Source organism: Alosa alosa, chromosome 13 (genome assembly GCF_017589495.1).
Source record: "Alosa alosa isolate M-15738 ecotype Scorff River chromosome 13, AALO_Geno_1.1, whole genome shotgun sequence".
NCBI classification, from domain to species: domain Eukaryota; kingdom Metazoa; phylum Chordata; class Actinopteri; order Clupeiformes; family Clupeidae; genus Alosa; species Alosa alosa.
Window position 1 is genome coordinate 6,101,437 of NC_063201.1, and position 25,097 is coordinate 6,126,533.

The 25,097-nt window shown below is 42.2% G+C and overlaps 3 protein-coding genes across 8 annotated transcripts in view; 2 read left to right on the forward strand and 1 right to left on the reverse strand.

Moving 5' to 3' along the window:
* Positions 1 to 876: 876 nt before the first annotated feature.
* Positions 877 to 8,117, forward strand: LOC125305827 (xylose isomerase-like). Its single transcript, XM_048260822.1, has 14 exons — positions 877 to 1,769; positions 2,286 to 2,362; positions 2,684 to 2,756; positions 2,847 to 2,962; positions 3,124 to 3,149; positions 4,087 to 4,224; positions 4,801 to 4,910; positions 4,992 to 5,087; positions 5,184 to 5,267; positions 5,524 to 5,650; positions 6,034 to 6,139; positions 6,816 to 6,998; positions 7,159 to 7,233; positions 7,471 to 8,117. The coding sequence occupies exons 1-14, from the start codon at positions 1,748 to 1,750 to the stop codon at positions 7,552 to 7,554; spliced, it is 1,317 nt and encodes a 438-aa protein (XP_048116779.1). The 5' UTR covers positions 877 to 1,747; the 3' UTR covers positions 7,555 to 8,117.
* Positions 8,118 to 8,209: 92 nt separating this feature from the next.
* sqlea (squalene epoxidase a) lies at positions 8,210 to 17,533 on the forward strand. Its single transcript, XM_048260821.1, has 11 exons — positions 8,210 to 8,894; positions 9,510 to 9,771; positions 10,160 to 10,337; positions 11,100 to 11,196; positions 11,794 to 11,907; positions 12,144 to 12,315; positions 12,951 to 13,046; positions 14,188 to 14,330; positions 15,025 to 15,121; positions 15,433 to 15,520; positions 15,865 to 17,533. The coding sequence occupies exons 1-11, from the start codon at positions 8,619 to 8,621 to the stop codon at positions 16,055 to 16,057; spliced, it is 1,716 nt and encodes a 571-aa protein (XP_048116778.1). The 5' UTR covers positions 8,210 to 8,618; the 3' UTR covers positions 16,058 to 17,533.
* A 4,069-nt stretch (positions 17,534 to 21,602) lies between these two features.
* oxr1a (oxidation resistance 1a) overlaps positions 21,603 to 25,097 on the reverse strand; it is a 142,358-nt gene continuing 138,863 nt past the window's right edge. For all 6 annotated transcript variants that reach the window (XM_048261777.1, XM_048261776.1, XM_048261779.1 and 3 more), the window contains 3 exons: positions 24,929 to 25,024; positions 23,956 to 24,029; positions 21,603 to 23,737 (listed from right to left, as the gene is read on the reverse strand). In XM_048261777.1, the coding sequence (XP_048117734.1) occupies positions 23,602 to 23,737; positions 23,956 to 24,029; positions 24,929 to 25,024 (306 nt within the window). In that variant the 3' untranslated portion in view covers positions 21,603 to 23,601. The remainder of the gene's footprint in view (positions 23,738 to 23,955; positions 24,030 to 24,928; positions 25,025 to 25,097) is intronic.

Sequence of the window (25,097 nt, forward strand, 5' to 3'; positions counted from 1 at the left end):
CACACACACACCAGTAGCCTGTTCACACACACACACACACCAGTAGCCTGTTCACACACACACACACACCAGTAGCCTGTTCACACACACACACACAGTAGCCTGTTCACACACACACACACCACCAGTAGCCTGTTCACACACACACACACCAGTAGCCTGTTCACACACACACACACCAGTAGCCTGTTCACACACACACACACACCAGTAGCCTGTTCACACACACACACACCAGTAGCCTGTTCACACACACACACCCAGTAGCCTGTTCACACACACACACCAGTAGCCTGTTCACACACACACACACACACACCAGTAGCCTGTTCACACACACACACACCAGTAGCCTGTTCACACACACACACCAGTAGCCTGTTCACACACACACACACCCAGTAGCCTGTTCACACACACACACACACCAGTAGCCTGTTCACACACACACACACCAGTAGCCTGTTCACACACACACACACACCAGTAGTAGTCTGTTCACACACACACACACACCAGTAGCCTAGCCTAGTCACACACATATATGCACACACACACCAGTAGCCTAGCCTGTACACACATATGCACACACACACCAGTAGCCTAGCCTAGTCACACACACACACACACACACACCAGTAGCCTGTTCACACACACACACACACACCAGTAGCCTAGCCTAGTCACACACACACACACACCAGTAGCCTGTTCACACACACACACACCAGTAGCCTAGCCTGTACACACACACACACACACACCAGTAGCCTGTTCACACACACACACACACACCAGTAGCCTAGCCTGTACACATATGACCACACACACACACACATATATATGCACACACACACACACACACACACACACACACACCAGTAGCCTAGTCTGTACACACACACACACCAGTAGCCTAGCCTGGTGTGTGTACAGGCTAGGCTAGGCTAATAGTTCCTTGAAACAATGTGAAGCGTAGCGGTACTGTAATGCAGGGGGGAAATGCATAAACGGTGCATGTATTGTTGTGGAGGGACATGCCAGGATATCATTTTAGAGTTGCAGTAGGCAGCATTGCAGAGTAAGTGCACTATCTATGCTGTTAAAGCAGCGGTAAATAAGAGAGATTGAAGAGGCACATGCCAAGAATTACTGGCAAAGCTGCAGTGTCTGGCATTTACACATATTTTACAAGTTGTCAGGTAACTTAAAGAGGTGTTTTATGCTAGTTGTTTAATGCGAAAAATATTAAAAGCTGATTGTATCTTTAAATGTTTCCACTTGTTCCAGACCAAAGGTTATGCTGGTGGTGTGTATGTGTATGACTGACTGCATATGTAAATTTGTGTTCATATGTTCACATGAGTGGGTTATTTTTACATTTTGTTGATATTTCTGCCCCTGATATTTTGTCATATTAATTAAAACCATGAACATGAATGTGTGTGTTTGTGTCAGCACTCCATGTTATTGAGCAGACGAAATCACTTCTAAAGCCTGCTGCAAGTCAGGTGCTGTAGACAGAAGTAAGATAGTATAATTCATAATAAACAGCAAACTTGGCAACCTTTGGAATCGGAATCATAGAATATAGTTGATATATTGAGGAAGAGGTGCCTATGAACTAGGATAGGCTACCTAATGCGTCCTTAAGAGACATCTGCTGGTCACCTTCAGTATCAGTAGGCTATAGCCTATGCAACGGAAACGATTTCTTTAAAGAAAACTTCAGAAAAACGTTATTGCAATGTCTACAGAGTATTTTCGAGGTAACTACAATGCTTTATCACAAAATATGTTCATATGCGTAAGATATTGTCACCCAAATGAGTCCGGACAACTAGAAAATTGCATTTAGCGGCTGAGAGCATTTGAACATATTTTCTGAAAATGCTGTCAGTAACACGTAGGGTTGTTTGTCTACTTTGTAACATTGGTCATTTTTTGCTAAACTCCCAGCAAACCTAGTCTGCAGACCACTCCATTTGACTTATTACGACGTTTTCGCGCAAGTTTATTTGTCACTCGCTAACTACACTGCACAGCATGCTGTTTGTGACACGTAGGAAAGCACAGGTCAGCCTTGCTAGCTAGGGCTGTGTGGATTTGTATGGCTCTGCATTTGTGTCCATATAGCCATATCACAAGTTATTGAAAACATTAGTAGGTAAGGCCTAGCCAAGGCCTACCTTGTCACAACAGTTAATGGTCTAAATGCTGTAAACGCACGAGGCACTTTAGCAGTTTAAAATGACGGTTCGTCAAATGTTTCGTTTATTTCACAGATATTTCAAAGATTCCATATTGGCCCAGCGCTGGTGCCAAGGACGTGTTGTGTTTTAAGCACTACAATGCTGGGGAAGTAAGTAAGCCCATTTTAGAACTTCTTGTCTGTTCTAGACAAGTCCAAGTCCAGCATTTCCTTGCCCCCTAGTGGTATGACCTCAAACACAACCACATCATTAACCAGATTATGTCATATTGAAATTTATCAGTCAGCACCTCTCTTCTCTCTTAATTGAAACAAAATACTCTCAAACAAATGTTCCTATTGACATGTGCAGTTTTATAAATCACACTAAACTTTGCAAATAGAGTAGGCTACATTAATGCTCGACAAAATATCTTGTAATACTAACGTATTGTAATGTATAGGCTACTGAAAGGCTACCTATTTTAACAGGTGTTGCATGGAAGAACGATGGAGGACTGGCTAAGGTTCTCTGTATGCTACTGGCATTCCTTCTGTGGAACTGGCAAGATTCTTTAGTTTATTAAGTTAATTTCTGGTCTTGAGGTGAACCCTTGCTTAGTTGTTTATCAGTGATGTTTAATCTGCATGGCAGGTGCTGATCCTTTTGGATTCCCCACGCTCTATCGACCTTGGAATGAGGGAGGCAGCGCAATGGAAACGGCAAAGAAAAGACTCCATGCCGCCTTTGAATTCTTCACTAAACTTGGTGTAAGAGATCTGTGCATGGGCTGTTTGTTTGAGACACGTAACACACTGCAGTGGTGTATGTGTATGTGATGCACTAATTAATGGATTGTAGTCTAGATTCAGTATATCACATTTGAGCCACAAAGAGCCACATTGATTTTTCATTTTCTTTCTCTTTCAAGGTGAAGTATTACACATTCCATGACAGGTATGCCATTAGCAATCTTGCTGTGCTCTGTGAACCTAATGCACATGCTCTGTGCTACATTCTAAAATGAATGTACATGTTTTATTCAGCTCTGTGTCAGACCTTACTGTTTGCCCTCCGATCCTAGAATTGAACAACATATGCACCCGAGTCCTTTTTTTACCTTTCCTTTTTAACCTTAGTGTAGGGTAGGGTAGGGTAAATGATGCTGGATGACGTTCTGTTAGTATCTATATATGTTTGTGTTTCTTTGCAGATGTTTTTGTCCATAGCAACTTCATTGTATTTGAACCAAAGACCATACTGTACAAAATGCACCAGAGAGGTAGCTCACTCCTCTGTTCAGTGCTTGCTAAGAAACTCCACACAGTGTTTTGTTATTGTTCAGGGAACAGGCTTTGCTTGTTTCCAGTTCACAGAGTCAGGACTGTGTATGAAGACCAGGTTTTTTACAATGTTCTCAGAGAATGCAGAGATAGTAGATCGTGAGATGATATTCGCTGAATGTTACAAAAAAGTATTACGTGTTAGAAATCACTTAGCATCGCTTACCCACCCTTTAGCTGGAGAATTTTGAACATTCTAACAACAGATTCCATTCCACAACAATTCAGGGTTCTAAACTTTCATGTTGAATTTGATGAACCCAGAGACGTATAAAGGTACCTTTACACCAAAGAATTTAGAATGTTCATATTCCAACATTGTCGTCACACTAGTACCTAATAAAGAAAGGTTAGCCTACTCTTTCTCTTAACCCTTAAAGGTGTACCGTCACACCGGTGTGATGGGAATGTTGGAAAATGAACGTTCTAAAGAATATCTGGCTTCATTGAATTCAACATGGAATTTTAGAACATTCAATTGTTGCAGAACGGAATCTTATGTTAGAATGTTGAAAAAAACACACCTTTAAGGGTTAATTTTCCTCTGTCAGAGACATGGCCCCAGAGGGGTCCACTCTGGAGGAGTCCAACTGTAACCTGGACGAGATGACCGACCTGGCCCTGGTACTCCAGAAGCAGACAGGGGTCAAAGTGCTGTGGGTCACCTGCAACCTGTTTGCCCATCCCAGGTCAGTTTAAGCATGGACAACACTGTTCTGTTCTGTAAAAGTGTTCTGTGTCAGCCTTACTCTGCATGTGGTTTGATTGCTTTAATGATTGGGATGGTTTAAGTGCAATCAGGTTGTCTGCACAATAGTCTTTCATATAGCTGCACATTCCACATAGTAGTTATTGTCCATAAAACAGTTTAAAGGTGCCATGTGTAATGTCCGCCAAAAAATCAATTCATACTCCACATTACATAAAAGATGGGGGCAGTATACCTCCAGAAAGTGAGTTGGTCTACCCTAGAGTAACAACCGAGAAAAGTGTATTGCAGTTTGGCTGGCGGTTATGTTGCCCACATACCGCCTCCCATGGCCGAAACTGGTATTATGACACCTGTTGGGCTGTGGCTAGTAATTTAGCATGCTAATTCAGGTTGATATCTCTGCAGCATTATACCTTGTCATTTTTTTATGACATCATCGCCCTTATTTCTTCTCATTTTTTGGATATTTTTACCTCAATTCTTACACATGGCACCTTTTAAGGAAAATCAAAGAAAGTGTGTTATGCAAAGTATCAAATATGTTCCTGAACAGGTACATGAATGGTGCATCCACGAATCCAGACAGTCATGTGCTGGCCTACGCTGGGGCCCAGGTGAAGAAAGGACTGGATGTGGCCAAGAAATTAGGCGCTGAAAACTTTGGTTAGATTTCTCATTATGTTGGCTTGCTAAAAGGACAAAGAGTACTACACAGCCCTTTATGACACTTGATTTCTCACTCAGTGTTCTGGGGAGGCAGAGAGGGCTTCCTCTCAATATACAACACTGATGTGGCTGCTGAGTTGAAACATATGGCAAACTTTTTCAAAATGGCAGTTGGTAAGTTTCAGAGTTTATAGAAATGTTTAGTATCTGTCAGAATCCCTTCTGCTATGAAGCTCTGTACAATATAAGCACGTTGCATTTTTTTCTCAGCGTACAAGGAAAAGATTGGCCTGAAGTGCCAGTTCCTCATTGAGCCAAAGCCGAAGGAGCCATGCAAGCACCAGTATGATTACGGTGGGATACTGTTCCTAATCAATCCTAAAATGAACGAAGAAACATTCATATTGTTACTGGTTTAATTTTATAGCTACAGTGTTGGTCAAATAAATTTTCAATATGGACAACTTTATTTTGCCTTTTGCTATATAGCTCAATACAAACAATATCCACAATGGTTTAAAAAAAACTGTATATTTGTAGAATGTGTACATTTCAAACTGTCATGTCATCCCTCTTGAATGAATCCCCTGATATGATGTTTATTACACAGACGCTATGAGTGTTATTGGTTTCCTGAAACATTATGGCCTGGATCAACATTTCAAGCTCAACATCGAACCTAACCACACCACTCTCGCTGGCCATTCCTATGAACACGACATTGTCATGACCTCTGTGTAAGATTGCTCCACCATTTTCACCTCAAAGGACACTACTGATCTGACACGACCCGTTTGTGCTCCTCGAGTCAGTTATCACCATGTCTGCCAAGAAGGCTAAAAATGACTTAGTGAGTTAAACAGGGAAAGATGGAAACTGAAGGAGGTGAAAGTCTTTCAATATTGAGATCACTTCACACATGATTCAGTCCTCAACTAAATATCCCTCTTGATAATAATAATAATAATAATAATAATAATAATACATATTTGGTCAAATAATAAGGTACATCAACCTGCATTTCTACATTTGAGACTAGAGATCCTTGAGGCCTAATTGTAAATGGCCTGCTTTCCGTTAAACATACACATCTTTGAAAACCTGTGGCCCCTGTTTTCAGGTTTGGAATGCTGGGGTCTGTAGACTCCAACACTGGATCACCTGATCTCGGCTGGGACACTGACCAGTTCCCCATGGACATCAGGAACACCACCATAGTGATGAAGGTCAGAAAGGCAATACAGTTATATTGCAGGTTTTGAATTGCATGTTTGCGTACTTATGTTAGAATATAGAATAATTAAAATGGAATATAGAATGGAATAAAATTACCTTTTTAATGTAAACCCCTACCCCTACTTTTATATAGTGCCTTCAAGATACCCCTTTGTTAAGTGACCTTGGGTATCTTGAAAGACACTATATAAAAGGTATTTTCATTATTATTAAACGTCATCCTTGGGTCATCCTGTATGCAGTAGCATTATTTTCTGTTCTAGCTGATAAGTCAGTGCGGTTACATGCATCCAAACAATCAGATTTCACTCTGATTAAATTCTTTACTCCAACTAAAAATGTCATATAACCTGAGTTCTCAGATTGAACTCCAATTTTATAAAATCAGAAAAGATAACCTGGAGAAGCCTATTTGATTTCACTCCGATTAAATTTGTCATGTAACCAAATATGTTCTATGGAACCTTATTGTTGTGGAATGTTGTTAGAATGTTCAAACTTGTTCTACTTGTTCACTTAGCATGTAAACTGGAGTATTCCAAATTCAGATAATACTCCGATTTACTCTGATTGTTTTGCACATGTTATTGCACATGTAATTGCACATGTAATTGCACTGCGTGAAATAAATGTAGTCGCTGACCCCTCATGCCCTGATTCCTTTAGACCGTGATTGAACAGGGTGGTCTGCAGCCAGGGGGCTTGAACTTTGATGCCAAAGTTCGGCGTGAGTCCACAGACCTGGAGGACCTGTTCATAGCCCATATTGCAGCCATGGATGCTTTTGCAAGAGGCTTAAGAAATGCTGTTCGGATTATTGAAGAAGGAGTTATTGATGGCATGCTCAAGGTGCAATTACACACAAATTGTTTTTGTATAGTTTTAAAATGTGCATACTGCTTTCTGTATTAACATTTAATGTGTATGGCAGTGTGTTTAAGTTTAGTAATATAGCTGTTAATTGTTATCAACTTAACTAAACTGTGTGTGTTCCTTGGAATTTGAGCAGGAGCGTTACCTGAGTTTCAAGGAGGGTATTGGACAGAAAGTGGACGAGGGTAAGACCTCACTGGAAGAACTTGAGGTACGATCCGAGAGGGTGGGAATACAATAACAACCCAGTTTGTTCATGAGTCATGAATGCATTCATTTAATTTTCCCAATGTAGTTTCATCCAGTAATGTTCTGACCCATTTTCTGTTTTTTTTTTTTTTTTTTTTTTTAAATGTGGTCACACATTTAACATGCAATAAGTGCTTATTCAGAAGCTTTTTGTATATTCTGTAATCACTCTCTACCTGTTTTGGTGTTTGTTTTACAGGAATTCATTAAGCAAAATGGAGAACCAAAGGTCACATCAGGAAAGCAGGAGAAATGTGAATCTGTTTTTAACCATTACCTGTGATTGAATGAGGAATTACATTTTTTCTAATCTGGGTCAAATTTAGTTGATTGAAGCCTAGTTGTAGTTGTGCTTTGTGGTAGTTGTGCTTTAGACTTTGAACTAGTTTCATGATGTTGTCTAGTCTGTTTATGTATGCTATTACCCTACTTACAATCTCGCACTGCAGAGAGCAGGATTTCATAAAATGGCTAGAGAATTCAAATTTCACTTTTATTGCCAGTTGTTTGTTAGTCTGTATGACTATTGCATTGAAGAATGAATCACTGGTGCCTGAAGACACTTGAAACTGACTAATGGGAGAGGAAAGATAAAAAAATATCTGTACACCTCATCTTTAATCGGACCCCACCCCCATATTCACATATGATAGATCAAATGAAATAAAACTAAAATGTAAAAAAAAAATCTACAATGGTATAGAAAAACACTTCATGTTTAATGCTCTTGTTTTGAACATTTTATCATGATTTCGACTATTGATGTGAGCATTTCCTTGTCTGTTTGTCCGAAAATATAATAAAATTGAAATCACAGGTTGAAGACACCTCTACAGTGACATCACATCATACTACTCTTCCCTCATTCAGTGCTCCAACCAGCTGTCTAGGATTGGCCAATGGCCAGATAGCGTGAGCTCTGCTCACCGAGAAAGGTATTACGATTGGTAGAATTCGAGTTGCGAGGGCGGGACAGGCGCGCCGCAATCCTCCAATGAATGATACAGTCATTATCATAAAATATTCAGCATCCTCAGGCATCAGCGCACGGTCATAAATGCCGCTTCAGTACTGTCAATTGAACTTGTAATGCATGGCAGATACTTTACACTCTCAGAATTTCGGACGGGAAAATAAGGACTTATGCCATTGAAGCTGGGATTTAGTGCAAGAACATATCTTTATTTTACTAATTGTATAGTCTGCTTTGACGTTGGAACTTAAACTGGAGTATGCTAATACATTTTTAATTGGACTGCGCGTTTGTCTTCGTATTTCTTGATTTGGTCTACAAAACGTTCTGTATGTAAAGTTAATTAATACTTTGAATTTGGAAGGATTTCAAATATGTGGACCTTTCTTGGGATCGCAAGTTTTACTTATATGTTTAAAAAATGCGACGCTGTAATCGATTTTGCCCACAAAGAAATCGTCCTGGTTGCCGTGGCGTTTATCTCAGTAGGCTTGCTTTTGACCTATGCCAGATATCGCTATGGACAATCGATTAAAGTTCCGCAGATATTACATTTGCCACTGGACATACTGTCAGCCCTTCCACTCACAAATAGGTTATTCTCAAAATCATCGATTTCGCATTACGGGAGTTCTGCAAGCTCAAAAAAGGTAAGTGATGAACTCATCCACACGCAGAATTTCCTTATTAACCCTTACATAAATGTAAGGCTTTTGGCAAACAGTTGCTTTTAAACTTTACCAATATTGCCGCAAATTTGCAGCAAGGTCATTTTCACATGCAAATTTGGGTTTGTGGCAAACTTGTGATGGACTGGTGAACTTTGTGGTAAACTTATGGCAAATAATTTGTTCTATTGGTTCATATGGTTCTATTCTTTGCTATAGGTTTGCTCTGTTTGCAGCAAGTTTGCCTCAAGTTCATATTTTTACATTTCTGGCAAATATTCAAGTGAGGCTAAACCTCTTAAAATAAAAAATTAAAAAATACAAAACGCTGATTGAATAAAAATGATTTTATGGATCACCTATAGGCTGCATTCTTTATGTGGTTTTATCCCTGAATTACATATTATCCAAAAAGTGACTTATACATTGGCCATAGAGAACACATTCACATTCCACAGATGAGATAACAAAGACCCATATGCCGATACATTCCAGAGGGCTGGCTTCAAACAATTTAAAAATGTCAGCAATGTCAGTTTTCCACCCGTGCCTAGCGTGTCCTCTCTCTAACTGCCCATGCACCCCTCCCACTGCCAGGCGAGCGCCAGGAGAAAACGAACAGAGGTGCAGACAGCATCCAATGTGGAGACCGGGGCAAATGGCACCGCCACCACTGACCATGAGCCGGACATCCTTATCGTGGGTGCCGGGGTGTTGGGTTCTGCTATGGCAGCGGTCCTTGCCCGAGACGGCCGGCGGGTGACGGTGATAGAGCGGGACCTCCGCGAGCCAGACCGGATCGTGGGAGAACTGCTCCAGCCTGGAGGCTACCGAGCCCTGAAAGAACTGGGGCTGGAGAGTGAGTGCACTGCACTCTGATTGCTGGAGGAACTAGAACTAGTCAGGATCTTCATGAGAGCTCTGCTTCTGTCTGCCTTATGTAACCTTGGTGCCTTGTGTAACCAACACATCACTGGACTCTCACTGGCTCATCTTTTCTCAGAACTCATCTCTCCCTCTCTCTCTCTCTCTCTCTCTCTCTCTCTCTCTCTCTCTCTCATACTCACAAACACGCACACACACACACACAGAGAGACAGACAGACAGACGCACGCACCTACACACACATACACACACACACACACACACACAAGCAGGCACGCAGAGTTCATTACACTCCTTGACTTATTTACACTCTTCACGCGTATTGACCTGGAGCCTAACCTGATCCCTGTGGCTGCCTGCAGGTGCCGTTGAGGGCCTGGACGCTCACGTGGTCAACGGTTACGTGATCCATGACATCGAGACCAGCACCGAGGTGGAGATCCCCTACCCTCAGGAGGAGAACGCCATCCAGTGCGGCCGCGCCTTCCACCACGGCCGCTTCATCATGGGCCTGCGGCGTGCCGCCCTTGCTGAGCCCAAGTAAGCCACGCGGTTTTTAATCTCATGAGGCGGTCAAACACGAGACTGAGACAAGGTTCTTAGGGAGGCGTAGTGGGATGACTCATAGAGGTGTAGTCAATTAGTCATTGTGTGTGTGTGTGTGTGTATTAATAGGTGACTTAAGAAAGTGGCATACTCCTTGATGCGCGGTCACATATGTTGGGAGGCACACGACACCCCCTCGCATGCCGCGTTGATGACGCGGTTTTCGCCTCGCGCCACGTGCGCTGGACACACAGACGCAGGACTGTATTCAGGCCCTAAGTGATCCTGCTCTATGGGATGATGTGTGTTAGTTAGGGTTAGGGCCACTGTCAGTTTTTCCTCAGCCAGGGAATGTGTGAATGTGTGTGTGTGTGTGTGTGTGTGTGTAAATTAGGGTTGAGACCACTGTCAGTTTTTGCTCAGCCAGGGAATGTGTGTGTGTGTGTGTGTGTGTGTGTGTTTTGCGTTTGTTTGTGTGTGTGTGTAAATTAGGGTTGAGGCCACTGTCAGTTTTTGCTCAGCCAGGGAATGTGTGTGTGTGTGAGTTTGTGTGTGTGTGTGTGTGTGTGTGTGTGTGTGTGTGATGTAATTACATAATGTATTTAGAGGAAAGACAATTAACTTTTTCTGTGTCAGTAATTGTTCAGAAATTGTGTTTGAATTAGAAATGGCAAAGTTCATCTGAGTGTTGACCCCTGGGCATTTGGCATTGTGCAATCTGAAACGGTACGGCTTGTGTCTTCTTTTCTCTGCCAGCGTGAAGTTCATTGAAGGAACGGTGACGAGTCTCGAGGAGGAGGATGGCTGTGTGACGGGGGTCCAGTACAGAGAGAAGGAGAGTGGTGACACCAAGGTGATCACCGGCAGCCCCATGCCTGCAATGAGGGATCTCTTAGCCTGGCTAACACCAGACTGCTTCTCAAATAGAGTCAGAAGTTAAGGTTGACTAATATTTAGCAGACGCTTTAATCCAAAGTGACACAGACTCGCACCAGGAAAGGTACCCTGGCCGACCCTCACCCTAGATATGAGATTGAGAATGGGTCTAGGAATCCTCGATTCACTTCCGATTTCCAAGGGTCGTAACCAGCAGTCAAATAAACTTAAATTGGTACAATAAACTCTCAGCAACTCTTATCTTTTCAGAAGTACAGCCTTTGGTTGTGTTGAACAGAATTGCTAACTCCAGTCCCCTGGTGTTATATAAAGCCTGCCCCATGCTAGATCAGTTGTGATTGGTTCCTGTGATTCAGTTTTTGATGATTCAGAAATATGGGGAGGGTCTTCAGATTGAACTGCAGAGCAAATTCAAATTTGCTAACTGGTTCATCTGGGGTTTACCCATGGCAAGAGATTATTTTAATTTAGCTTCATGTACAGTAATTCAAGTAATCCCAAAGTAACTTTGAACAATCTTTTTGATGTATTATGTTCTGTTTTTGTCTCTTAGGAAATTCATGCTCCACTCACTATTGTGGCAGATGGCTGCTTCTCCAAGTTCCGCAAGAGCCTGGTGTCGGGAAAAGTCCAAGTTTCCTCTCACTTCGTAGGGTGCATCATGAAGGTGAACTCCTATGTTGATCTGTCATGTTGCCAACTGTGTATGGTAAAATGTTAGCCTTTAAGTATTATTTCCATGTCTTGGTCATAAAAAAAATGGAATGTGTAGATGTTTAGTGAGGCAGTATAAATCAGAGAAGAGCAACATGCTAGTTAAATTGAAATAGAAATGATCAAATTTAGATGGCATGGAAATGAAGGAACACGTGACCTAAAGAGTGACTCCGGCCTCTCCTCCAGGATTCTCCCCAGTACAAGGACCACCATGCTGAACTGGTCTTGGCTGACCCCAGCCCAGTGCTTGTCTACCAGATCTCCTCCACAGAGACCAGGGTGCTGGTGGACATCAGAGGGGACATGCCCAGAGACCTGACTGGCTATATGGCAGACAAGATCCACCCTCAGCTACCAGGTCTGAGAACTTAGTTTAGCACCCTATGATCCCTAAGAATTTAGTTTAGCACCTTATGAACCCTAAGAACTTAGTTTAGCACCCTATGGTTAGCACCCATTCCTATAGAAAAGAAGAAACCAAAAGGCAGAAGCAAAAGTAGTAGAATGAATTCTACATTTCTTTGCCTCTAAGTGGCTAAGGGACTGCCCTTGCTGGGATTGTCCAGAAATAGAGGGGGGGGTTAAAGCTCAAGGGGTTACAAATAAAGAATGATGGTAATTACCCAAGGTGGAAACTACTTTTATGAATCTTTAGAATTTAGAAGTTAGAATCCTGGGCTTTGTTGGGCATGTCTAGGCAGTGTGGAAGCACCTAAAATGGTTTGTGGAGTTCCTATGAGTTGCCAAAGGCCTTTAACCTAGTTACACTGTGTCATCAGATTTGATAATGGCTCCATCCTAACAACTCTGACTTTAAACTCAACTCAATTACGTCATCTTGTAACAAGATGAATTCCAGTAATGTCTTACTTTACCCACTTGATAGGATTCTCTTGATATTGGTGTCTCAAAGTGATTCATTTGGCAAAAATATGTGTTGTTTCAGATGAAGAGTCACATGACATGACCCTCCCACTATTGTTGTCTCCTTAGAACATTTAAGGGAGCCTTTTATGGTGGCGCTGCAGAATGATCGCCTGAGATCCATGCCAGCCAGCTTTCTGCCCCCTTCGCCAGTTAACAAACCAGGTAAACGAGTTTTACACCAACACGTCAGCTCACGCAACAGAGCTGTGTTAGCTCAACATCTGATGTGACATGAAATCATCATCACTTAAGTTGTTGAGGGCTGGGTATGTCCACGATTTTCACAATGTAAAACAACACACCTGACATCAACAGCAGAACTGCAAAGGCCAGATCAAATGTAATGTGATATTTAAGGAGTGTTCAGAATATAGTATTAGTACTCTTTGATCCCGTGGGGGAAAATTTGGTCTCTGCATTTACATTACATTTAGCAGACACTTCTTGACTTACATATGTCAGCTATATTACAAGGGATCACATTGTCCCCAGAGCAACTTGGGATTAAGTGCCTTGCTCAAGGACACAACGGTGGAAGCCGGGAATTGAACCGACAACTTTCAGGCTACTGCACGCTAGCCCAGCTCCTTAACCACTACACTAATTTATTCCAATCCGTGAATTAGTGAAACACACTGCACACAGAGTGAGGTGAAGCACACACTAATCCCGGCGCAGTAAGCTGCCTGCAACAACAGCGGCGCTCGGGGAGCAGTGCCTTAGGTGCCTTGCTCAAGGGCACTTCAGCCGTGGCCTGATCGGGGTTCGAACCGGCAACCCTACGGTTCCATTTCCGAACCGCTAACCAGTAGGCCACGGCTGCCCTATGCCGAAATAGCACACGGCACAAGCTGGCCAACATGTACAACAGGGTGATAGCACTGTGGGGAGATAATAGATCTGTAATCACAAACATTCCTATTTGTAACTTACCCCCCCACACCCCCCTTTTGTCCTCTAATTTGCTAGGTCTTTTTATTGTTTATTTTGTTTTGCTTTATTTGTAAAATGTCACTACAGCTATTGTGTACTGCGATTGTAATCTCGGTATCATTTATAAATGAGGGCTACCCTGAATCAATTTCTGAGAATGAAATCAAGGTTGAATGGACATGGAGGTCATGTAATGCCAAAAGTCATGGGAAAGCACCAGAGCCCCATACATCCCTCTCTATGTGATATACTGTGATTAGTCTTTAAGGCATATTATTGTGGGTATACATGACTATATATCGTTGCTGTAAGGTAGCAGCGTGGATGGATGTCCGTGTCTGACGGTGGACTTGTAATCTGTCCCCTGCAGGGGTGCTCCTTCTGGGGGATGCCTACAACATGAGACACCCTCTGACGGGAGGCGGGATGAGCGTGGTCCTGAACGACGTGCGCATCTGGAGGAGCCTGCTGCAGAGCATCGCCGATCTCTATGACAACGCAGCCATGCTCCAGGTCAGTCAGTGCCCTCTGGTAGCTCTCTCAGGAGGCCAGCAACAGTGTGATCGTGGGCTCAATGCTTACCAAGGTTAAGTAGTTATAGACCCTTTCAACAAGGTAAACAAAAACAATGCTTGAACATTCTATTTGGGCCCCAATCTACTTCCTCTGCATTAAGATAACATATGGAATGTTAAAACGGAAGTCTTGTGGGGCCAACTATGATGCTGATAATGGAACTCTCTTGAAGGGTCCATATATAAATGAAAAGTAACTGTATTTTGAGCCATTTTGAGAAGAGAAGGAGAAAGCCATGCCTGAAAGTTGATCGTCTGTCTGCCAGTCTGCTACTGCTAGCACAGACAGGAGTGTCTGATTACATTCTGGTAGAGCAAACAGGGCTGTTTGTTCGGAGGTTTTTGTAAAGGAAGTCTCGCTGGTCTGCTGTTGCCAAGCTAGGACTTTTTAACACTGCGACTGGAGAGTCCTGTTTGCTTTATGGTGAGCACACATTGTGCTGCTGATAACCTGAGCTTCTCAAACTGAATGTGTTCCAGAACACAATGTATCCCCGATTAGTGGTCTTTACAAGTCGCCTTGCGGCTTGACAAGGATGGTGCCGATTATTCCTCGCACTGATAAGGAAACTGTTTGCTTGAATTATTTGATCATGTTTTTTTTTTTTTTGCATCACATCTTTGCCCTGTAGGCCAAGAAGAAGTTCCACTGGGAGAGGAAGTCTTCCCACTCCTTTGTGGTGAATGTGTTGGCTCAGGCTCTGTACGAGCTGTTTGCTGCTACAGACAGTAAGTAGGCATGGTCATTCTGTATGTGAGAAATTGTCACCAGCAGGCTACTGTTACCAGCCAAGTGAATCAAGGACATCCAGTGTAGGATTAGGAAAAACATGCTCTTCCTCACCAATGTATGAAATGTTACACCCATGTTCCACTGCACTAACCACACAGTCATGTGAAACCTGCTCAAGATGCATTCGTCCCCACTAGAGCTCACTAGTGATTAGTAAATTAGTCTTTTATAATACATATTCTGGACTGCGGCTACCATGAGCATGGTACGTGTCATTTGTTTACTAATGTTTGGTTTTGTTCTGCAGACTCACTCCATGAGTTGAGGCGAGCCTGTTTCCATTACTTCAAGCTGGGTGGAGAGTGCATCTCTGGACCCATTGGCCTGCTGTCTGTGTATGTACTGCATTCGCAAACCCTCATAGTCAAATAATACTGGATTCAGCACACTGACTATAACTGATTATTACTAAATGTATTATTTTTGAATCAGATAGTAATACATGTTACTTAATACTTACATGATACTTAAATATGTGAACTGAATAAATTCAATGTAAAACTTTAAAACTTTGTGATAAAATACACAGTATACTGAACGTTGTGTTTGGATGTTGTGTTTCATGGTTTTTCTCTAACTCAAGAGTTGGGTAGCAAAGAGAAAATCAGACGCTGGATTGACCCCCTGTTGAGTGTGCCGTGGTCTAATCCTCCTCCATCTGTCACTTCCTCCTCTCCAGGCTGACCCCTAAGCCCATGACCCTGATCGGGCACTTCTTCGCCGTGGCTCTGTACGCCATTTACTTCAGCTTCAAGTCCGAGTCTTGGCTCACCAAACCCCGGGCCGTGGTCAAGAGCGGCGCCATCCTGTACCGAGCCTGCACTGTCATGTTCCCCCTCATCTACTCCGAGTTTAAGTACCTGGTGTTCTGAGCCGCCTGCTGGCCCCCGAGACACTCTCGGACCCCAAACCCCAAAACTCAAGGCCTTAGGGAGTCACAGAGCCTGCTGCTTTTTTCTTTGTTTCTTTTCAATGGGTACTTTCTGAGATTGAGCGGACAAATCTATAATGTCAGCTCCGTGGGGATGCTGCACATCTGATCTGAGGAGGCATGGCTATGTCTGTTTAAGAGGGTTATGTTTGCCTGGAGAGTCTTAATGATAATCAATAATATGGTGGTGAACTGAACTGGACAGCTAGCAAAGGCCTATTCCTGAGATTGACACATTCAACAGTGTTTTGGACTGTTAAAGTACCTGTCAATATCCATTACTGGCTCCCTGGCCAGCATATTACCTCACTCTGACTACTGTCACTGTGTCCTACATGTATGTTCAGTGTCATCACTAGTCAGGACTTAGGCTGCATCTGGTGCCTTCACCCACTAGAAGACCTCTCTTTAGTGCAGCCAGGTTTTATGACAGAAATATGATCAATGGATCTAAGTGCAAATCATATGAAGTGCAAATGAACAATGGCTACTTCATGCTCATGCTGCAATAGCGATAGGAAAATCCATATTTGTAAAATGACTTTAAACCGCTGTGCCACTAAATTAAGCCTATTTCTTTTTGGCTAAATGGTTTTATATCAAGTAGCGAAACATTTTTGAGCATATTAACATAGCCCAGAAGTCTGGGTGTTCATCAGAAACTGTGGCTTAGCTGGCATATTTTCTTTAATTGAATTCAATGCACTTGTATCAAACTTTTGCACTTAAGATCCTACTCAGGAGAAATGTGATTGTGCTGCTGGAGGAAATGGTCTGGTACAATTATTCATCCGACACAAAAAATGTGGTGCACTGTTGAAGTGCATCGCACATTCCTTTGAAACTATTTTTTCATTTGTCCTAACACCGTATCACAGTGACTTGTCTGATTTGAGCCTTAGACATTTTGTGTACTGAAGAAAGACACCGGTGAAGTTGTTCATTACTTGCCAGACACATCATGATGACACTGGTGTGAGTTTGTGGGAAACTGAGGTGTCTATTTTGCCATTCTGACGGCCTTATGGAATAGAAAGGAAGCGGAGTGAATGAACAGAGAGGAAATTACATGTGTATTAGTTGTTTTAAAAAAGCAAGTTGAGAAAAGTGGACCAATGGAGGAATTCAGTTTGATTGACCACTTAAGAGCCCTTCAAATGAAATGCCTTTGATTTCAATGGAATTCTGACTTCTATTGCCTTTGAGTTGTATGGAAAGGACACGCAAGCATGTGCTTTTACAACTGATCCTGTTATTACATTTTGTACAAATCTGTCTGTTTGACTGCAAGCTGTTTGGTAACAAAATCATAACAATTTGCTATTTTGCGATTATGTGAGAAATCAGTTTGTTTGTAACATGAATTATATGTCTAGATCATTTTCAGTGTCATTAAAGTTGTTTTCTGTACCGTCTAGTTGTGGACCAGAGGGGAGTATTTCCAGTTGAACAATAATCTCATGATGCACACTTTAAAAGTCTGTCACTCTAATCATTCCTTTTAAAACTGTTGCATATTGACCTTTCAGATGCCCCTTGTGTCTGTAAAGTTCCCTCACTTAATATTGTGAAATGCATCAGCAAACATAGCATACAAAGAATGTTAAGCATTAAAGCTCATTAAATGTTTACATATAATGCACTTTGCATTCACAATCTATTTGGTGACACAATTTAATCACCAAGCATTGCCCTCAGTAATAACAAACACTGGGTTTAACAGTGTGGCTTTAACTACTACATCTAGTTTATTGTAGTTAATGCTATTTGCCATGGAGACAAACATCACAACCAGTAGTGTCCACTAGGTGGAGCAGCTCTGCAACTCACAGCAAAGAACCAGGCGTCCTCACCTTTTACATAACTTCTGACCATCAGAGGGCAGGCCAGATACTTCTTTACACACACTCCACACACACAGCTGCGTGTTTTTTGCAAATTAGACACTCTTTCATTGTTTTATTCTTACATAGATTAATACACAACTAGAAAGTATTTCCGAGGAACTGCAAAATGTGCTTGCTCAGGTGCAGTTCACCAACGGGAGCAGTTGAATTGACAGTGAATTATGGTGCGTTGAACTCAAAATCGGGCGTAGAGGTTAAAGGTTACATGCATTAATGTACATCCGAAACGTCAAAACACATTTTTGCTCGTTTGCGACCTCTAGGTTAAAGGGCACAAAATTATATGTGTGCCCTCACAATGGAGTCCCGAGTCCCTATACCAAGTTTTGTTTTGATAAATGAAAGTGTTGCTGAGATATGAGCTAACTTTCTGTAACTCTATCACTCCCCTAGTGGTTGAAGGTCACCAAATGTATTGTGTGTCCTAAGGTTGGGATCCCAAGTCAATATACGCAGATTGGTTTCTGTGTGTGAAAGCGTTGCTGAGATATGAGCCTACTTCCTGTGATTATATCGACCCCCTAGTGGTCAAAAGACACCAATGGCCCTTTTCCATTACGGACCGGGGCTGGCCCAAGGCTTTTCCCCAGTCTTAAACACCGGTGCGTAGCCTCGGTGTTGTGTTTCCATAAGGAGCTGTAACATCGGGGACATTAGCTAACAATGCTAGAAACTTTTAAACAGCGCTTAGCAACGACACTGTGAGCATACGTCAAATTAATTACAAGAACATTTAAACAAGTCATAACATTGCAAAATAATTAAGGATACAGGCTCTTACAAAGTTTATATATATGTGTAGGTCGTTTTTCTTCACAAGCAGTCACTTATGTTGCTAGGCAACCCTAAACAAATGTTACCAGTCTTTACCCCAGACACAGGGGTTTACCCCATAGTGGAAAAGGGCCACAAAATATTGTGCGTCCTCAGGATGGGGTCCTGAGTCCATGTACCAAGTTTGGATTTCATACATCAAAGCAATTTTGTTTGGCTGTGACGGACAAATCTAAAGTTTAGTTGCTAACTTTACCGTTTAACTTTGCCGTGGCCTACTGGTTAGTGCTTCGGACTTGAAACCGGAGGGTTGCCGGTTCGAACTTCGTTCCAGTAGGAACGGCTGAAGTGCCCTTGAGCAAGGCACCTAACCCCTCACTGCTCCCTGAGCACCGCTGTAGCAGGCAGCTCACTGTGTCGGGATTAGTGTGTGCTTCACCTCACTGTGTGTTCACTGTGTGCTGAGTGTGTTTCACTAATTCACAAATTGGGATTAATGCAGAGACCAAATTTCCCTCACGGGATCAAAAGAGTATACTTATACTATACTTGACAATATCGACATAAGAGTGACATGACACTGTCATGATGAACACATGAATCCTAACCCTAATACTAACCTCTATCCCTAACCCTATTGTTATGACAAAAACAGAGTGTCACTTAATAACAGAGGCGTTTATGACTTGATTATGACACACTCATGTGTCATGTCACTCTTATGTCGATACTGTAGTAAAGTGTAACCGTTTAGCGTCGCTTTCAATACAATCCAATGTGACGGAAGAACGACAAAGGTCAGTGATGCCATCTTCTTGAGCAGTTTACACTGGTACTGACTGGACATTCCAGAGTTGTACCGGTGGCGATATTACAAAAGGTCTAGGGGCAGCAGCTTACGGAAAATTAGGGACCCGGGAATAATAATAAGAAAACTTAAGAACAATAGCGTGGTGCTTTCAGCACACTAATTATATATCTCGTCATTTATTGCCTTTGATGACAATGTACAATGCAAGCTAGCTATATGGAAAGGCAGGAATGCTATATGTCTGTATTGTTTCTTGATGTTTTATGCTCCCAACATTGTCTTCAAGGCAGCGCTAAAGGTTAAGGTTAGGTTTAAGATAAGGTGCCTTTAAGGTTAACGGTGGCAGTGCTGCCTGGAAGACGACGTTGAGGGCATAAAACACCATCGAGCGACTGTATTGTATAGCATTGGGTGCAGGATACACAACGTCTGAGAGCACACTGCTTGGGCCCCGAGAGGCTTTCATTACTCTTCTTAGTCCTTTGGCATCAGGTACAAAATCAACACACATCTTTCACCAGCAGGTCCTGTTCAGATGTGACCTGTTGAAAACTGAATTTCTTAAGGTGACCTAATGTGTAAGCGGATATCAGTGTCCACTGGTGCTTAAAGTGGCCACTCATGTTTCAGTCTCACAGGATGTGTACAGCAAACTAGACTGTTGTAAGGTCAGATGACTTAATTTGCAAGGTTTTGTTTAGGGTCAAAAAGGCCAAAGGCAGTTTGATTAGGAGCAACTTTGTATCCTATAGATCCTTTCAACAATAAAAACAAAAACAATGCTTGAACGTTCTATTTGGGCCCCAATCTACTTCCTCTGCATTAAGATAACATATGGAATGTTAAAAAGGAAGTCTTGTGGGGCCAACTATGATGCTGATAATGGAACTCTCTTGAAAGGGTCCATAAAATGTCTTCTCCAGACACAATAGAAACAGTTAGAGCCTGTTAACCTCTTAGGCCTTCAATTCAACATGGAACTTTTAACTTACTGTAAATCAGAGGGCCCGAGTTCAGCGGTGATATAGGTAGCGGGAATTTTCTTCTTTTAACACACTTAATCTAAAAGTACCTTGCGGACATGTGAGGTTAAGTGTTTGAATGACTGTATAACTTTTCAGGACATCTAGTAACATTTGACCTGCACAGTCAAGGTAATATTAGTTAAACCTAACGAACACAAGGGGTCTAGTAACATTTAACCTGCACAGTCAAGGTAATATTAGTTAAACCTAACGAACACATTTGACCTGCACAGTTAAGGTAATATTAGTTAAACCTAACGAACACAAGGGGTCTAGTGACATTTAACCTGCACAGTCAAGGTAATATTAGTTAAACCTAACGAACACATTTGACCTGCAGTCAAGGTAATATTAGTTACACCTAACGAACACAAGGGGGCAGTACAATGCAACAATTAAAAATGCTCTGAAAGTATGTGGAAACCAATACAGATTACTATTTTTCCCTTCTGCAGATATAGCACACAACACACAGGACAATTTTTAGCACATGAAAATATGCACCGTTAATTAAGAGGACAGGTCTCCGGAATCTCCAGTGGGTCTTCAGTACGGAGTCTCATCATGCATTGTGGGACACAACTGCATCCAAAGAGGAAAAAAATGACTAGGCTATATATTTTACTTTTTCATTTATTATCCATTATCTCCCACATCTCTGTGTTGTCTTTTTTGGATGAAAATCAATTAATAATAGATATTACACAGAAGTTAGTTATTATGACTAAGGCTAGGTCTTCATGGTTGCCTGCAATTTCTGTGACATTGTCTAGCTGCTCACATTAAATTATGTTTAATAATATAAATTGATCTATACAAGTGTCTACTCCCTTTGACATCATCCCATCCTCCTGTCTAGGGATATTTTTGGGAAATATACCTCTTTCTTAGCAGTCAGCTACAACCCTCAAACAGCTCATAGTAGATGCACAGCAACAACACCAACATTCAATAACATCTCGTTCCAGATTAAGACAATTTATTTAGCCTTTATTGTCATTTATACATCACTGTTACATTGTATTCCGGTGAAGTAGTAGTAGTAGTAGTAGTAGTAGTAGTAGTAGTAGTAGAAGGATTCTCTTTAAATTCATGTTAATTATGTCACTCCACAAGAGCACAAATACTGATGTGGAAGACCAGAGAGGGGTAGACAGCTGCTGAGACACAACAGGTTATGTACATCCCTGTGTCGTCACCCCGCAGAGGAGTCCTGGGAACCTGCCATTGATCAGGCCCAACAACTAATGCTGCTATGCCCTTAAGGACAAGAGTGACCTTCAGGATGACCTTCAGCATCACCTCTCTTCTCGTCACCCCACACGTGGTTTCACCTTCCACCCTCCACCCCCTCTCCCAAATCCCAGCAGCCAGCCTTCAATTGACAATGACAATTATGTTTTAGAACCTACTGGAAAAAATGAACAAAAAATAACCAAAACCAAAAAATAGATATTTACTGTACAGCTACTGCTAACAGAGATCCTAATAACCTGGCCTTATACTAGATTAAAGTGCTAGAAGCAACCCACCAATCCACACGTCATATATTTGTATATATATATATATATTTATATTTATATATATAGGAACAAATCTACTATTTAAACATTAATGTACAGGGTAATATACAATATATTTGTAATTGTAACAGCTGAAATGTCAGCACAAAAAAGATTACCGTCACACATAACAGCAACATATATATAATATATATAATTATATATATTATATAATTATATATATTTATATATAATCATATATAGTTCTGTAATATATTCCTGAAAAAAAAGAAAAAAAAAAGAAGAAAAAAAAAATCAAACACGCCTCAGGCTTTTCAAATGATACCCAGAAAAGCAGTTGTTATCAAGACGTTAAAAGCTTTACAAGTTCTCTCTGAAAGAACAACAATAAAACAGGCAGACCAAGTGCCCGCCTGGATTATCTGAGGTCACAGGACAGTAATTTTGCATATTCCACAAATCTATTGCGACACATTACTGTCTACAAACAGCACGCTCGGGCCCCCGAACAGAGGCTTGCGTTGACTGAACTCACATGTACACCCACTTAACAGAACATTACAACGATGGATAATTCTGGTTAAGAGCTACGTATGTGCTTTGGACACTTGTGTGTGCTATGATGATGGACAACAAAAAAAAAGACTACAACTTCACAACACTTTATCATCATCATCATCATCTCTTTTTCTCACCCTCGGTGCCTCAGAAGAAATGGGAGCTGTGAACGGTACACTTGCTCTATGCGGTTCCGTGGTTCCGCAGTTCACCCACTGTTCCTGCTGAGGTTCCCAATCCCCTCCCCTTAACCTGTGATGTTCCTCTAAAGATCAAAGTTTTTTTTTTTCTTGCTTGTTTAGCCTCCTCCACGCACATCGACATTGCATTAGTGACGTCCTAAATCCTCGACCCAAAGGGAGGACCAACCTGGTGCTTCCTGGTTTCGGTCTCCGCCTCTAGACTACAACAGTTCGTACTCCGATCCGTCTTAAAAACACACTTGCCACTATCGCCTCTGCACGGTGTCTCAAAGTGCACCAGCAGCAACCCCTACCCATGCTGCTTTGCAAGATGGCTGACAGCTAGCCGGGCTTTGTTAAAGCCCCCCCTTCCCTCCCCTCAAAAAACTCCTCTCAAAAAAACTCCCCTCTCTGCTCTTGACACCTCCCTGAAGCTTGAACGAAACGCTTACACACGAAGAGAAAAACAGTGATATAAAGTAACTGCACGAAGAAAAGCCCTGTGTTAAGATGCAGGAGGAAATAATAACGGACGACAAGCATAGTGACGTTATGCTTCCTTTAACAGGCTTCTTGGGAGCCAAAGGGGATGTGCAGTACAGTTTAGGACGCTGCCATTCGCTGAGGAGCGCTGAGGCCTTCCACGCTCCCCTCTCTTTCGGCGTACCCTCCCCTTAAACCCAAGCCGCACCACCCGCCGAACGGTCACTCAAAAGACCAGATCTCAATGTCCTGCACTACAAAGTCCTCCTTCTGCGAGAGCATGGGGTTCCCGAAGGTCTTGCAGGAGTGGCTTCTGCCATGGTACAGGTCTCCGTCCAGCCACAAGCCAAACTCGCCACTGCACAAAACAAGAAATACAGTACAGTACAAAGCAGGCCAACAAGACTACCATGGCTGTCCCTTTTTCTATTGGCAATAACACTTATTTTACCTAATTGTATGCATAGTTTTTGGTCTTTCTGCACAAGGGTAAATAACTGACAAAAAAACAACAAAACCTGCTGAATCATTTAGCCCCCTTCAGGTGCAAGACAATTTTCCATCAGGTCTACTCACCTTCCTCCTCCAAATGCCAGGGAATCCATATCTCCTTTGATGAAGAAAAGGTTATCTCCAGTCCACTTGTATGCCTAGAGGAACACAGCGATAGGGTAGGTTCATGATTATTAGTTTAAAGCACTGGTCAAGAAGCCAGCAGTCCCAATGGTCACCGACTCACTTCCCTAGGATAGATGAGGAATGTGCAAAATCTCTTTACTTTGCTGCTATTCACAGTAGCTGAGGGGCAACTTCTTAAGGGCACATATCTCAGGCACTTGACCACTGCCCATTCCCGCACAGCCATAGAGGAAAGCTTCACGTGAAATTAACTGCAAATACACAGAGCTCTTACGGACAGGCCACTATAATGTGAACGCACTGAGAGATGGACAGTCAGATACTGTGGACATAGGGCAAGCATTAAATGCTTTGGTTGGTTGGTGTCGTCCGTCGATTGGCTTGATTGGCCGGTGCCGTCTGTCGGTGCAGCAACAGCTGAACTTCTCAACGCGAGCGACGGGAGAAACGCGACGCAACAGACCCACAATTCAGTTCGGCAACGGATGACGTGAGCCCATGTAAAGTGAATAGGATGCGTCTCCAGCACTGCAACGCACGCAGCTGTGTGTAGAGGCCGCAAGTATCCATTTCTATAAGAATGGCACAAAAACTAGCTGTGTCTTATATTTACAATATTCAAAGAATCTCAAAGCACACACTACTGAGCTTGGATCCTAATAATGGTCTATTTACTCGGGGGATGTGAGACATCCACTATTGCTACAGATAATTCTTATAAAAGCTTTAACAAATTAGATTATTTCAAACAATTCAATACTGCTTTCGAAGAAGTTATTTTTTTTTCTGACAGAAAATACCAGTGATGTCCTAACCACACAAGGACCCACGTTTAAAAAAAAAAAAAAAAAAAAAGTAGTGTACTACAGTACTCAATATGGTCTCAACATCACCAGCAGACATACATTACCTCAAATTCTGGATGGAAGGTGAAGAGAAAGGTCTCTCCTGTTCCGTAGAAGCCCTCACTGACCTTAAAGGGTTCTGACGCAAGGGCACCAAACACCTACGACACAACAGGCAGATTATTAAGTCAGACTGCAGGGAAACTGATACTGCAAACCTCAGTTCTAAAAATA

Coding starts and splice junctions, on each gene's coding strand:
- LOC125305827 (XM_048260822.1), top strand. CDS start 1,748: ATGTCTACAGAGTATTTTCGAG. Junction 5,651..6,033: donor GACATTGTCATGACCTCTGT/GTAAGATTGCTC, acceptor CCCTGTTTTCAG/GTTTGGAATGCTGGGGTCTG. Junction 6,140..6,815: donor ACACCACCATAGTGATGAAG/GTCAGAAAGGCA, acceptor TGATTCCTTTAG/ACCGTGATTGAACAGGGTGG.
- sqlea (XM_048260821.1), top strand. CDS start 8,619: ATGTGGACCTTTCTTGGGATCGCAAGTTTTACTTATATGTTTAAAAAA. Junction 11,197..11,793: donor AGGAGAGTGGTGACACCAAG/GTGATCACCGGC, acceptor TTTGTCTCTTAG/GAAATTCATGCTCCACTCAC. Junction 15,521..15,864: donor CCCATTGGCCTGCTGTCTGT/GTATGTACTGCA, acceptor CCTCCTCTCCAG/GCTGACCCCTAAGCCCATGA.